We start from the raw sequence: 14,614 nt of genomic DNA on the forward strand, positions 1-14,614 counted from the left end.
CCTCCCCTGCAGCAGCTGCTCCCCCCCCCATACACACAGAGGGGGTTCAGCGCAGTGTGGAGACACCGTTTTAAGTCAGTTTTGTCGGCTGACTCAAAGGACATTTCATGTTCGTGTAAGGAAATACCTGGTCCTTCACAAGTGTGCTTTAAAAATACTTCCCAGTTAGTGTCAGAACTTTGGCAATATTCTTCCTAGAATTGAACTTAAAATAGTTGAACAATTCTCTTCTCTTGGTTAATAGCTCTTCTCTGCTGGTTCCCATGGAGGTTTAGTGTGTTGACTGAGGATTCTTCAGCATAGCTTCTCTCATTCTCTGTTTTTTTCACCTCTGTCTCTCATGTATCTGTTCAGGGCTTTATCTACACAAGATACTTAGGAAAGTTGGTGCAAGCCAACTAAATGTAGGAATTTAAAGAGGTCAGCCTAGATCCCACCAAGTCTGTGTGCACTCTCCCATTCATAATTAAAGTGGCCTCCAGTGAATTTAGTTTAATTCACTTTGAGGAGAAGATGAGCCAAACCAAATTAAGGCCACATTTTATTCCCAGATGAAAGAGTTTCCAAAGGAATTTAATGGACATGGACAAATACATTTAAATTGATTTGTGTTAATTTTCCTGAGTTCCATTATGTAGACAAAACCTTAGCAATAATGCCTGATTGGAGCTTTTGTTTTTCTTCCTCATTGCTCTTCTTTATATGTTAATTTTACAATTAACATATAAATACCCCACTTTTGCCATCAGGTCTACTACATATTTCCTTTTTTAGGTAGTTATCATAACTTTGGCAGCTTCAACTAATGCTATTTAATTCATTACTGTAACTATATCTGCTGCCAAGATCTTATTCATCCAGCCACTTTTGAAAACATTTTTTTTACAGATATTGCAGAACAGAGTGATTATTATTGCAGAGAAATTGTGACCACATGTCCCTTCGTTAATATAACTATGCAGTGGCTCTTAATGGAGTGATCTGCCATTCTGGTGTAGAACTCAGTCAGGTGCAGCTAATCTTAATGGTGACAGATTAAAACTGCTTGTATGACTTTGTAGCTGGTCTTCCCAGCTCAATACAGAGGCTATAAGGAGCGTTTTGGTGAAGTGTATAATAGTGTAAATGGCACACTTTGTGCAGATATGTTTCCTGAGTATTATTTTATTTCTTTCATCTGAGTTCTATGAGCAGCATGGGCTTATTTATACTAAACAGATTGCAAAATTTATGTCCTCTTCATCTCTGGTAGAAGTGCATAATATACATGTAGTTTTATTGGAGATGTTCTTCTGACTGTGAGGTTAAAAACTGGCTTTCATCTTTATATTCTTGGCAGCTAAAACTGGGAACTATTTGAAGATAAAAGTCTTTAAAACAAAACCGGTTCGAAGCTGGCAAAGTAATCTTTGATTTGACTGTATCCCATTCATAAAAAAACCCAAACAACAAGACAAAGTAGAATACTTGAGTGAGGCCAAGTGTAAAATACTTGGCCATTAAAATTCTGTATTACGGAAGTTTGAGTGTAAGTATCTACTCAACTTCAATTATTAAATGTGCTATGATTTGAGATCTGTCCTGAGGGTGTTTTGACTTTAACAGCTTTATGCATTGTGTGGAAAGGCTGCTTTGTGTCCACTCATTTATAGTCAAACTGGAATTTCTGATGGGATAGCCATATCAGACAAGAAAATATGATGCAGACACATACACTTCTGGAGCAGCAGCTGAAACCCAGAAGATACCACACTCCCATATATATGGTGTTCCTATGAGGCAATCTGAAAAGCTGGGTGCCTACATGAACTACTAGTTTCCTTAAACCTGATGTTCCCCTCCTAAACAAATCGTCTCTAATGGATTTGATTATTTAATTACAGTTTTTACCTTAATAGTTTTTATCTTATGTATGAACATTTGACAAAGTGTTAACTAATGAAGAGTGGAGCAGCTTTAGAGATGTAAGAACCAAATGAAAACTGCCTGGGTTAATGAAAAAATTAAAGCCCTTATGAAGCTGTAAGTGAATATATTTTGCATGCAGAAAAGAATGAAAAATCGCACAGCCTGAGCTCAAAAAAATTAAATGTTTTGCTAGAAAGAGACAGTCTTACTTGGTGGATTGGTTCAATTTCGTGATATTGTCAAGATTTTAGATGTTCTCCATCAAATATGACATGTCAGAAAGAATTACTTTCAAAGTCTGGAGCTGTGCACAGACAGGGTCTTGCTGCCTTCACAACCAAAAATGCAAGCAGCATGAGCATTGAACACAAGAGGGCTCTGCACTTAGCCTGCATATTGCCAAACCAGCTGAGAGGAATCAGGAACAGGTATTCAGCCTTGCCATACTGCAGGGAAGTTAAAAAAGTTAAGGGGGAACTGATTTAATACAATCAGTGCCTTTCCACTGGCTTCCCAGAGCACTGAGACTGGGTATGTTATTGATGGTGCTTATTTCATCCTTTCTTTGAAAATCATAAAAGTGAAAAATCTTAGTTGCACTTTAATCATTACGTGCTCCTCAGGGCTTGTCCACTGTGCATTGTTTGTGTAGTGTTTTCTTTCTGTTCCTCACTTCTGTTCTGTTAGCTACTTGTATTCTGAAGGCATGGGATTTGTTTTAACATACTTGCTCTTGCTTCATTAGTTGGCCCTATGCATCTCTTTCCATCTGTTTGGAAAGAAATGTCTTAAGTTGTTTAACTGGAGGAAGCTATTTCATTTTGAAGATGTCAAATTTAGACTGGTTACTTCCAAGTGTGGCTCAGTTTTAGGAAGAGCTACTTAAAGGAGAAGAAAAGGTCAAGTATAACTGAATTGTATTAAACTGATTTCAAGTTGTATTGCATCTTAATATTTAGAAGCAATCAATGCTTGTTCTTTAAAAATGCTTTTTCTTACAATGTGCAACAAATTATTCTCTTGTACTGCCTCTTATATTTTGCATTGTTTCAATACAAAGTATTTATAGAATAAATTTGGTTAGAAAGTGAATGAAAACTAAGGTCTTCATTGTGTTTTGAGGCCAAGATGTTTACATTCAGTTTAAAGTGCTATTTGTGTATAGTGCCACATTTAAAAAAACCAACAACCTGCAAATATATATGGGTGTCTGCTGCAAAAGGAGTGGAGCTTGTTGACAGGTGGGTATAATGTGGATGATTGTGGTAGATCTCCTCCAAGTGTGACTACTTATAGTGTAAGCTGTGTCAGGGCTCTGACTAGCCACCTGGAGGAAAGCTGGTGGTTGGAGGTTTTGTAGGTGAGGAGAGACTATCTTCATCTGGTGAGATCAGTAAATCTGGTAGCCATCTGGCTTCTGAGTCACTGCCTCCTTCTTTACAGTTTATTTTCTTGCTTAGTAGTTTTTACTATTCTATCTGGGTGGGTTTTCACAGCTAATGGTGTTTTTCTGGCAAATATAATATTTTTTTAAATGACTTTTTGTTGTTGTGTTTTGGTTTGTTAGGGATTGTTTTTTTTCTTCCCCTCTAAATTCTAAAGAGCTGAGAAAAAACTCCCTTTAAGGAAATGATAGTTCAAATAGCAGACAGCTAGTTCAAATGCAGACAGGAAGAATCCTACCAACTCTGTTCCTTGCTTTCAGAGTGCAGAGCGTTCTGAAAGTTAGAGCCTTTTGTAAAGGCTTTTCATGAAGGGGAGTTAGTACACTTGCCACCTGTAAAAATGATTACTACAAAATGGGGTAGAGAGGTGATGTTTGCTGCCTGAAAAAAAGAAAATTGTTATGACATGGTTAGCAGTTACTGTTAGCCAAGTAGCAGGAAACCTAGTGAAGTTTTGGAGAGGGCTTTTTGGGGCTGGGTGGGAGGGGTTTGGTTTAGAGGGGTGTTTGGGTTTTGTTTTTTACTAAAGCTGTTAATATTTGTGGGTTTGGTAAGCACCACATTCAGATTATAATGTTTCAGGGACTTCATGAGACCTTATCATGAGGCATGAGTTTTCACAGCAAATTGCTCCTTAGTTGCATGTGTAGCAGAGATTTTAGTTGTCTCTTACAGCATTGGATGGGCTTAATTTAGAACTGTTGGAGTTTACATGGAAACTGCAGAAGTCCATCTCCAGTCAGCACAGTCCTATAGATCTTACTTAATTTTGAATTACTCCAACTTAGGGAATCAGGTATTCAGTGGTGGATTTGTTCTGGTTTTTTTCATTTTTAGTATTCATTAATGTTTCATCATTGATTCCTCTATCTTTTCAGACACATCTGTCTGAATAAACATAATCTATGTCATGCTGTTAATTTAGGCCTGATGAGTAACAGGAAGAATTAATTAGCATGGATATTTTTGTGCAGATGTTCTAAGCCCAGTAGCAGGACCTAGAGCCTAGAGAATTACCTGGCACAGTGCACAAGAATAGAGGGAGCATTGGAATAGAAAACTTTTTACTCACTCTGTCGTGGATTTGGAAGGTCTAGATTGGGTGTGCTGCCTTGGTGCTCGACACAAGGCAGGTGTTTCCTACCTGTGTAGCTATTTTATCATTATGTAGTGGAAACTGGATAGTATTTGTCCTGGTTTGTCTTGTTTTTCAGTAAAACAACAGCTAGCCTTATCTCTGTTGCATGTGAACTGTGTTTTTACTAGCTGTCAGTGAAAACATATTACCAATTTTTATATATAGAAAGAGAACTTTCTGCATTGCCAGAAAGAACCTCTTCTGTAGAAAGTCTCTTCATAGCTTACAGAACCTTTGCTGGGATGATTTAAGAATGAAAGGTGTCTATTCACATGGTTAGTGTATGGGCTCTGATAATCAAGAGGCACTTGTGAGGTGATGGGTGATGTCAGAAATGCAGAAAGAGATGGATCTTCTGCTTTTACAAGGATGTCTTTTCAATACTAATGGTGAAAATACTGAAATAAAACTCATACCGAGGCAATTCATGAATCTACTCCTTCAGACTGATACGCACTTCACTTTTCCCAATTTCTGAGCAGTCTAGACCCCACACATAGTGACTGTACTGGGTCTCCCAGCTGGTGCATTTTTAATTAGCAGTTATTATACTGCTTTGTCCCTTTTGTTACCTGAAATTCACTAATGCTCTGTAGTGTTCACCTGTGGCAGCTTCTTTTAGCTTGATCCATATGTTACCATCCTGCTGCTTATGATTTATTTCATTCTTTCTTCTATGAACTAAAGAATTTGTCTTAGGTTTATCATTATCTCTTTGTATGGATGTTAGTGCTGTTTGGTACAGTGGATCTATGTATGAGTTGTTGAGCTTTTTAATAAAATGAAAGTAGCATTTGTGTCTTGCATTTGCATTGAAACAGAGGAGAAGCTCCAGTTGCAACAAATCTTAGCTGCCAAATTTGACCATAATTCACAGGAGTAATTCTCTTCCAGAAGTGTCCACTTTCCTTTTAACCAGCCTCCTCCTTATTTCTGGCTTTCATTTTGTTACTACATCTTCGTTATGTTACTTCTTAGAAATGTTCCTCTTACCCAGTGGTGTCCCACTCTGTGGTCTTTCAGTGGACTTGCTCCAGTATGACTGTGTCTTTCCTGTGTTGGGGAGCCAGAAATGGACACAACACTCCAGATGAGTCTCAGCAGGGCTGAATAGACATCCACTGCTATCCTAATGCTATCCTAATGATTATATAGTTGTATAAACAGTATCAAAGCATACATGTAGAAGTGGTATAAAACATACAAAGGTACAGTGTAGGGGCCAGAAAACTGAAGTGGGTAGGGTTAGGAATAATGTTACCTGTTTTGATACTGAAAAACATGTAATTGTGTTACCACGTCCCACACACTTTCAATATGTTGGAGCAAGCTGGGTTTTGCAGGCAGTCCTCATGGTATGAGACTGAGCAGGACCCTCACCTCATGGGGCAGAAGGCAAATGACGTTTGTACTCTACCTGGCATATGTACTTCCAAGAAGAGGCAATTTCTAAAAAAGCAAAGGCACTCCATTTTTAAGGTTAAATATGGGCAGGTGATTGCACAGGCAGTAGGAAAGGGCTGAGTTTCATTTGGGGAACAGTGAAATCAACTGGTTTCCAGTTTCTTCCACAGTTTATTTCTCTGTAGCTGTGGTACAAGTGAGAGCCAACCAATATCATTATTCCAGTGCAATTAGGAAATCTCTGTACTAGTGATTCCCCTTGGCACATGGTAAAGTGGCAACTGAACCTGTGAGGAGGAATTAACAGGAAAAATCTAATTAATGTTCAAAGGTAAAATTTGACCAATGATGAATAACAAGCATGAAAGTAAAACATACACACTTGATTATGTTGTGTATCATTTAACTTCATCCTGTTTGCTTTGCTTTGCACTGCTTCTGCAGCGGTGCAGGCAGGGTAGGAGTACAGAGATACCTTTAGCGTAACTGTGTTTTGAATGCCAGATGCTTTAATAGATTGTCTAGCACCATCTTCCTCTTGAAGTGCCTGCTTTAATTTTTATTTGATACTTATAGGGAATATTGCCTAGAAGGTTTGGTTTCACTTTGCAGGAACAAAAAAGTAGGTACAAAATGCAGTAGGGCAGATGTATTTTTGTTAGCCATGGATTTGGCAAGAAAAACTCCCCTGCTAGATATATATATATATATGTTTGACATAATGTGACATAATAAGGCAAAACATGTTCAGTTTCTTACCAGGTCCCTAGATTTATGCCCCCAGGAATAAGATTGCTCCCCACAGACTGTTTAAAAATGCAGAAAACACTGTACAGTAGCTACAGTATTGTTAACTGGTGAGAATATGGCTGTTATGTGATTGATCACTTCCATTGAGATAGAATGGCCATCTTGTAATTTTTTTTCTCCAAAACTGGATCTCTTGTGTAGGTTCTCTGACATTGCTTGGTTTTATAGGAAAAGTGGCACTCAGGAGGATTTGAATTATTCTTTCTCTTTCTCAAACACTTCTTTTCGCTGTGTTGCCCCACATGTTGATGATTTTGATATACTGTGGGTGTTTGGGGTCTTCACCCTTTTCCTGTGTTATCTGTGTCTATCCATGGAGATGGTAATGCTGTACTTCCATCCCTGAGGCAGTCAGTTCCAAGTGTATTGGACACCCCTCCAGGTAGACAGCATAGTCTACCTCTAGGTAGACACAGGCTGAGCAGTGACAGTGATACGATGGTTGTGCTTTGAGTGAAAAGTGCCTGTGTTTAGCTGCATTGGATTCTTCAGGTTGCAGTATTATTTACAAGCTGCACATAAGAAAAATCAAGAAAAATAGGAAATATTAAGAAAGAGAAAACCATCCAGTGCGAGAGATCAACAGTTTCTAGGCTAAGGCAGAGATGGATAACAAATGTTGTTTATTTTAATACTGTAAATTGAATATTTTATCATTTTAAATAGTCTAGTTTGGGGAAGAGAGAAAAAAATGTTGTTTCCATTTTGGAGTATATTCTAAAATCCTGTTTCTTTTTCTCCTTGGCAGATGGATGCCTTCTAGCCAACCAGTGAGCCCTGCTGCTGCTGCATATCTGGCAGCTTCTCTGAATGAGCACATGACTCTTGATATGGATGCAGTCCTGTCAGACTTTGTTCGGTCCACAGGGGCAGAGCCAGGTCTGGCAAGAGACTTACTGGAAGGTGAGCTTTCACGACACAAGTATTTCCGATGTTCACTGCTTCCCTAAAGCAAGAACCAGTCATAAAAAGAGAACTCTGTTCTATGGGAACAGGCATTTCTTAGTATTTTGACTAATAAGTCAATTCCTGATATAATCTGACCATAGATTATACTCATGTAGGTGTTTTCAGCAAAAGCCTTAATAAGTTCTCAGTTAGGTTGCTGTATTTGTCATTATTAACCATCATGCCTTAAAAGTATATGTGTCAGGGAGACAGGGGAGGGGGCTTGAGCTGAATTCTGTAATTTTCAGCTGTCTGAAAGTAGTGAATTTTTCAACATACTGTGCAAAGCAGCTAAGTTTAGTCTCAAAGTGACTTACTGTAAAGTGATGAGGAAGACAGAGATGTTTTTGGGCCCCAGTGATTAATACACATACGTGGACTTTGTGGTATGAGAGTCAAATGGCTAGGTGGAAAACATGTAAGAAGACATATCTGAAAAGTAACTGGGTCTTTCTATTGTACTCTAGTTGTTTTAAATTTATCAGCTTAAGAGGCTAAAGGCGTGTTGGCTATATTGGAAGGCAAGTCTGTGGGTTTGATACACTGAACTTCTCAGAAAGTTTTCAGTTGTTTTAATATGCTTTAAGAGGTTATTTATTAACTCAAAGTAACTACTGAACAGCCATTGCAGACTTAAAAGTACATCAGGGTATAGATCTCCTTTTTGAAAGAAAAATTTTAGTTTATCATATGTATGTTGAAAGCTTTAAATTTTGCTCTAAGTTATATTTTTACTCCAGGCTATTCAATAATAAGGATTGTTAAATTATTAACACAGAGGTGTGCACAATTTTGTAGCATTTCCAAGTCATCTGTTTTCCATGTGATAAAACCTTAGAATACCTAGCTATCATTATCAGCATTGGCTTGCTATATTTAAGAGACAGAATTTGTCTTACTTGATCAACTCATCACTCTAGCATAGAGTCTCTCTTGGTCTGTTGGTCTTTTTGAAAAAAACAGAAGTTTTTTCTCAGCAGTATCAGGACAGATTGTCAGATATTGTGCTGATAGAGCATTGCTAAAATTTGAACAACTATTCCTACATATCGGAGGTGGTTCAGAAGAGTTACCTGGTTTTCCTTGCTACACTTTTGGATAATGCTTCCAAATATATATAGAATAGTATTTTTCTGTGTGACACTTCTCATTTCTGCAGATTAATAAATTGACATCATACGTATTAACAAAGAAATAAGCAATTAAATTACTCTGAACAGGCTACCATACGCATGCATCTAGCTCAAATTAGTTACTGCTACACAGGATTTTATTTATTTGCACCTGGTCTTGGAATGATGACATCTGTATAATATTTTCAGTTCAAAATTTGAAAACAATGTGCCTGAAAAATTTTGAGAAATGTCAATATTTGGTTGTAGCTCATAGCCCCAAAATTACTGTAATTGAGAATTTTGAGCCAAAAAAGCTTGCTTATATACACTTGTATTCCTGTGTAATCACAAGTGCTGGTCAATTTTTCTAGGGTCCCATAGCCCTTCTCTCTTTCTGGTCTGCTCATAGATTCTGCTTTTGTAACTTGCTCAGATGGAATGTTCATATGTGGTGTACACATCTTTTTGAGAGCCACTTCTCATAGTGGTTCCTTTGCTCATCTTTTGAGGGAGATTTCGTGATTTCCACTATTTTGTAGGCAGTCAAGGAAATCAGTTTCTGCTTCCTTATCCAACTAATGTAGTATATATGTTTTGCTTTGGTTGTCCTTGATGCATCAGAACAGTGTTGTGCACAGTATGTGCTGTTCTCTCCACAGCAAATGGACAAGCAAAATACACACTGACTGTTGCACAAACAGCTAGAAGATCTATACATTGCATAGAGATTGCACATAGGTTTGCACATTTCCAGAAACTGTCCTAAATATTGGCTCTGTTGGTGCTTCCATACTCTGCCTGTCCTGCTGGTAAAATCCCTGCAGTTTTTTGCTGTTGAACTCGGTAGTGAGCAGAGCTGCCTGTCTCACTAAAACATTCTGCTTGCTCTGCTTGTGCCTGTCTTCCTCCAAGTGTCCATTCATTATTTGAAATGAAGGTATAAAGAGGTATTAAAAATATATGGACAGACATGCATCTAATTTATTTGTCTTGCTCTTTTTGCCAGCTATTAGTATTCTAAAAGAAATAAATCAATTGCTTTTCTGTCTAATTTTTATAAGCCAAACATGTTGATATCCCAAGTTTCACTTTCTGTCCCTGTATTTTTTCTATAATTTCAAATAAGAAATGTTTTGTCTATTTTTCTATTTACCTTCCTAGTGAAAAGACTGTCTTTTTGCGATTACATTGCACATGCTTTTTTTTGTATCTTTGGCCAAGTCTCCTTTGGTCTTGCACAGGGAGCTTGTGGTCAAGTCTGTGCTCAGTTTGATGTTTTGAAATTACCAATTCTTGAATTCTGTGCAGTTGCTTTACTGTTAAGGAGTTCAGGTTTCACAGACTTACAATCTTAAGGGCATTATTTCAATGCATGTCTGAAAATGGACGTGAATGCAGGCTTTTAAAGCTGCATCAAATTAAAAATGGGGTTTTCTTAGTTGTGCCTGAGAAACTAATTTTGTTTTCATGACATGGCTTTGTCTTTGTTCAGAAAAGCCTTGTATCTGTCTGGTCACCCATTCATTGCTGGATAAAAGTGCATTAGAAATTGCTTAGTTTGTGTTTGTCGAATGAGCAGTTTGTTTTGTTCCTGCTTTTCAAATATTAGCTATTGAATCTGAAAAGTTAGTTGTAGGTTACTTGCTATTTGCTATTTAGGTGATACAGCTGTAGGAACTTGGAGGCAGTACAAGGAAAGGTATGTGGAGGCAGAGGGGACTTAACAGCACGAAAACCTACACTTCAGTAAGTCATTGTCTTACTCTTTGAATTCTCTTGAGGTTCTCTTGAGTTTTCTTGAGTATGGTAAAGAACTTTCCTTCCATTACAGTTTATTCTGATAATTTGGTAGATTTATTTCTCCTGCTAAAGAAAACTTCTGGAACTTGAGACTACAGTCTAATATATTATAGACCTGTGTTTTATAAGGGATTCAGTGATGAGTTGATGGTTTTTTTCCATTAAACTGTACATAAATATTTCAAAACTAAGGCCTTTTCCCAACTGTTCAATAGAACGGATTATTTTTGACTGGATGTGTTTTGTAAATGTACATAATTTGTGCTAAACATAATTAAGCATAGCAAAGTAAGTTAGTCTTAGAGTTATTTACAGTTACATAACTGGCATAATTGTAAAGGATAGGTTATGCATTATTTTCAAGCAGAGGTTTTGATAGCACAAAGTTGTTTACCTTATTACTCATATACATCTATTAAATATATTCAGTCATATGACTAATCAAAGTATATTCCACTCTGATGTGCTATGGATACTAAGAAACTCAGTTTAATTAGATCTTAGAATGTCTTTATAACTTTAAAATGTGAATACTCTTCCCTTTCTGCTTCCAGCTTTTTTTCCCCTCTTGCTTTTGAACATCCCAATAACTGCAAACCCACTTCTGGGATGAGAACCTAAGGTAGCTGACATAATGAGATACATATTTTTGTGGAGATTCTGTACAGCTAACCCAAACAGCATCTTTGTCTCTCTCAGTTCAGCGGCTCTCATTTACCCATCTCTGTACTATTAACATTTTTTTTCTTGTGCCTGCATGCCTGAGCAATAGCTGAGCAAGCTATTTCTGGGCTGAATTCTGCAGATGATCTATCTCCACATCACAATCTGTCTTCCATCAGAAGCTGCAGTACTCTCTGTCCACTCTGCTAGTTGCTGGCAGTGTCTTGTGCAAAGAACACTTTTGGTTGCTTGTTGTTCTGTTACCTTTCTGTACTACTTGTAATGAAGGGCTTTTTCTTCCTCTTCTCAGCAGCCCTTGCATTCTTTGTCCAGATGCTATCCTGGACCACCCAGACTACTTCCATCCTTCTTTTCAGTTGAAAGAACAGCTTTCTACCAGCCCTGGGAGAATTCTTAGCTACTATTACAGCTGAATTATTAAATAAGGAAACACAGTTCTTTTGGCTTGGATATGATTACAAGACTTTGCAATGTTCATCCTTTTTGGTTAGGACTCCAGGGAGGACACGTGGTTGATATTTGCACTTTCCTCTCTAATCTTGCAGAGACTTTAAAGTAAACACCCAACAGGAATTACCTTTTGAGAGCCTGCACATCTACAAATTAGTGTCCTCAAATTCATGTCATATCTAAGATGTCATAAATCTTGATGGTTTTATGTTAATAATTATGAGTCAACCAAAGAAGGAGGAGTGTGTCCCTATGCAAATAAAAGAACACCAAAAGCTATTTGCTGACTGTACCAGATAATAAAATCACAGATTATGGAGAATATATGAGCACCAGGTATGTCAGGAAATTATAGACAGGAGAGAGTGGCTGTGACGCTACATGTCTCTCTGAGTAGCATTTCACTCAGGGGACATGGAAACTGCATGTGACATTACACATTGGGATGGTTCAGGAATTGGATATGCTGCAAGCAGATCATTTTGTATCAAAAACATCTGCTGCAGTCCTGAGGCAGTGTCTCTGTGTACTTCAGAAGGAGGGATGACTGTAGGAGTTTGCCTCTCTTCCAGAAAAAAACACAGATTAATTCACTCAATCTGCTTGAAAACAAGAGCATTCCTATCACTGTAAATCTTACTCTAATGACCTTTCACATAATTCCATAAGACAAAGGCTTAATTTTGAACTATCAATATCCAAGAGCACAGTGTGAACCTCTGTATCTTTTCCTAAGTTTAAAAACACTGCTTAAAATTGCTTTCAAATCTCACATTGAATCTTGTGCACAAGGACAAGATTATTACCAATTCTTTTCCCCTGTGTGTTATTCCAAGACCCCCTATTCTGAAAGTTAGGGTTGTTGATATTATTATCTGGTCTTCCATGAGGAGTTTGCTAGCTATAGGGAACTAGATGGTTGAAAGACAATCAGATACTTTGAAAAAAGAACACAGTTAAGGGCATAGATGGACACAGTTCATTTTCTGTTGTAAAGGAGTTTTTCCGTTAGATGGAAGCATTCTGTGTTTTCATTAGATGAGCCTCATTTTTTAAAATAACTCCAGAAAAGCAGAATATTCTATTAGAGTCCACTTACATGTTTAAGGTTGTAGCAGAAATCCACATCAGAATTAAGTAATCTGTTCTACTCAGTCTTCACTACCTTGGAGATCTGCTTCTGATGCTGTTTGATTGTACAGGTAACCAATACAACTGTTTCAGGTCTCTCTGCTTTTGATACTCATTTTACCTCCAGGCAGACCAGTCTGACAATAAATGTGACACAGGTGAAAGAAACAAGAATCTCAGCAAAATAGTTAGGAAAGCAGCCCATGCTGTTAGGCATGTGTGTCTCTGCTTTGCGCAGGATTACATTAGGATGTGTTAGGTTAGTGTCACAGGGAAACATGGAATGAGCTGCAAGACTCTCCAATTGTCATCTTTTCATGTGCATCTATATTAACAGCAGCCAGACCTAATGGCACCTTGACATCAGTGGAATGACCAGTTCGTCTCACTAAGCTTTGGGAAAATTCTTGAGCGTAAACAAATAGGTCTGAATGGTAGGGAACTGATTTCTCTTCAGCTAAGTTTGATCTCCAACTTCCCCAATATCCAGGAATGAGGAGGGCATGTCCCTTTTCCTTCTGGGTAGTCTAGGTTGGTGAGTTCCGTCTCCTATGCATAGAACAGCAGTAATCTTGAGTTGTTAAGTATAACCTACTTAACATGTGGCCAAATGCAGAAGGAAACCCTTGAAGTAAATAGTTTAACCTTTGAAACAAGTTGTGCTGTACGTAGTTTACAGTGCAAGGGCTGTAGGTGTGGATGAAGTTGGAGATTACTGATAAATCAGTTAGAAAAAACCTTAGTTTTCAGGAAGTAGCAGGTGTGCAAGCAGCGCCCACTTGAATATAGGGGAAAGACATAATATTAATTGCATAATAATATTTTTTTAAATTAAGAAAAACATTTAAAAATAATCCAAAAAGCATAAAATTAATATATTTAAGTTTAAAAATGCCCTTTTACTTGTATTTTATTTATTTGAATGATATATTTCCCTGTTGTATAAAAGTATTTACTGTTAATTTCCAGCTTTATATAGTGCTTAACTGGAGGAATATGTAGTTCATCATCAATTCAGAAGTCAGGAGGTTGGCTTTCAAGTCAAGCAATATATGCAGTAAAGGAGTCTGACCCTGTGGAAAATGGACAGAGATGCAGCAGGTAGACGTGTCCTCAAAAAAACAGTGTGTATTGGTGGAATTTAAGGAAAAGCATGTAATTAATGGAGAGGGAGAGGGAATTTTACAGTACTGTCATGTGATTAAGTGTACAAAGCTAACTCTCCCAAAATAGTCTCTTGTTCCCCTCTCCCTCAGTTCCTTTTTTAGTTCTCTTGTGGAAGGCTTGGCAAAGGGAAGGAGAAGTGGTGCTGCTACCCATGTCTTGTTACACAGAGATCAAAACAGTCCTTTCCAGCTGCCTGTTCAGCCTTGAGTAACTTTGCATTCTAGCGGAAAATGAGGCAAATGCTAACAAAATGTCCTTGCTACATTATTTTCCTTTGAGAACAAATCTTGTTTTAAAACCTATGGGCTGATTTTATGCATTTTGCATATGAGATTTTCAGAAGGAATAAATCTGGTCTTGAGTTCCTCATCTTATGCTTGTTAATATTTGTTAATCCACATCGTAAATAGGAACAAGTAATTGCATTTAAACTGAAGTTGTGAATTGCTTTATTAGCAGTTGGTTTGTATGAACAGACTTCCTTACATGGGAAGGAAGTTGATGGTAGACTTTAATATCTTAACAGATTTTTGGGTCAAGTTTTGGGGTTTTATATATATATATATATACGCACACACACATATATATATAAAAATTAATATAAAATAAAAAAA

General features: G+C 37.5%; 1 protein-coding gene across 1 annotated transcript in view; it reads left to right on the forward strand.

The window, feature by feature from the left end:
• Positions 1-14,614, forward strand: part of OTUD7A (OTU deubiquitinase 7A) — an 82,682-nt gene that overhangs the window by 19,749 nt on the left and 48,319 nt on the right. The window contains exons 4-5 of the mRNA XM_009994396.1: positions 4,097-4,100; positions 7,454-7,608. Coding sequence (XP_009992698.1) covers positions 7,458-7,608 — 151 coding nt within the window. The 5' untranslated portion in view covers positions 4,097-4,100; positions 7,454-7,457. The remainder of the gene's footprint in view (positions 1-4,096; positions 4,101-7,453; positions 7,609-14,614) is intronic.

The sequence above is a fragment of the Chaetura pelagica genome, unplaced genomic scaffold (assembly GCF_000747805.2).
Source record: "Chaetura pelagica isolate M959 unplaced genomic scaffold, ChaPel_1.0 scaffold222, whole genome shotgun sequence".
Lineage (NCBI taxonomy): Eukaryota > Metazoa > Chordata > Aves > Apodiformes > Apodidae > Chaetura > Chaetura pelagica.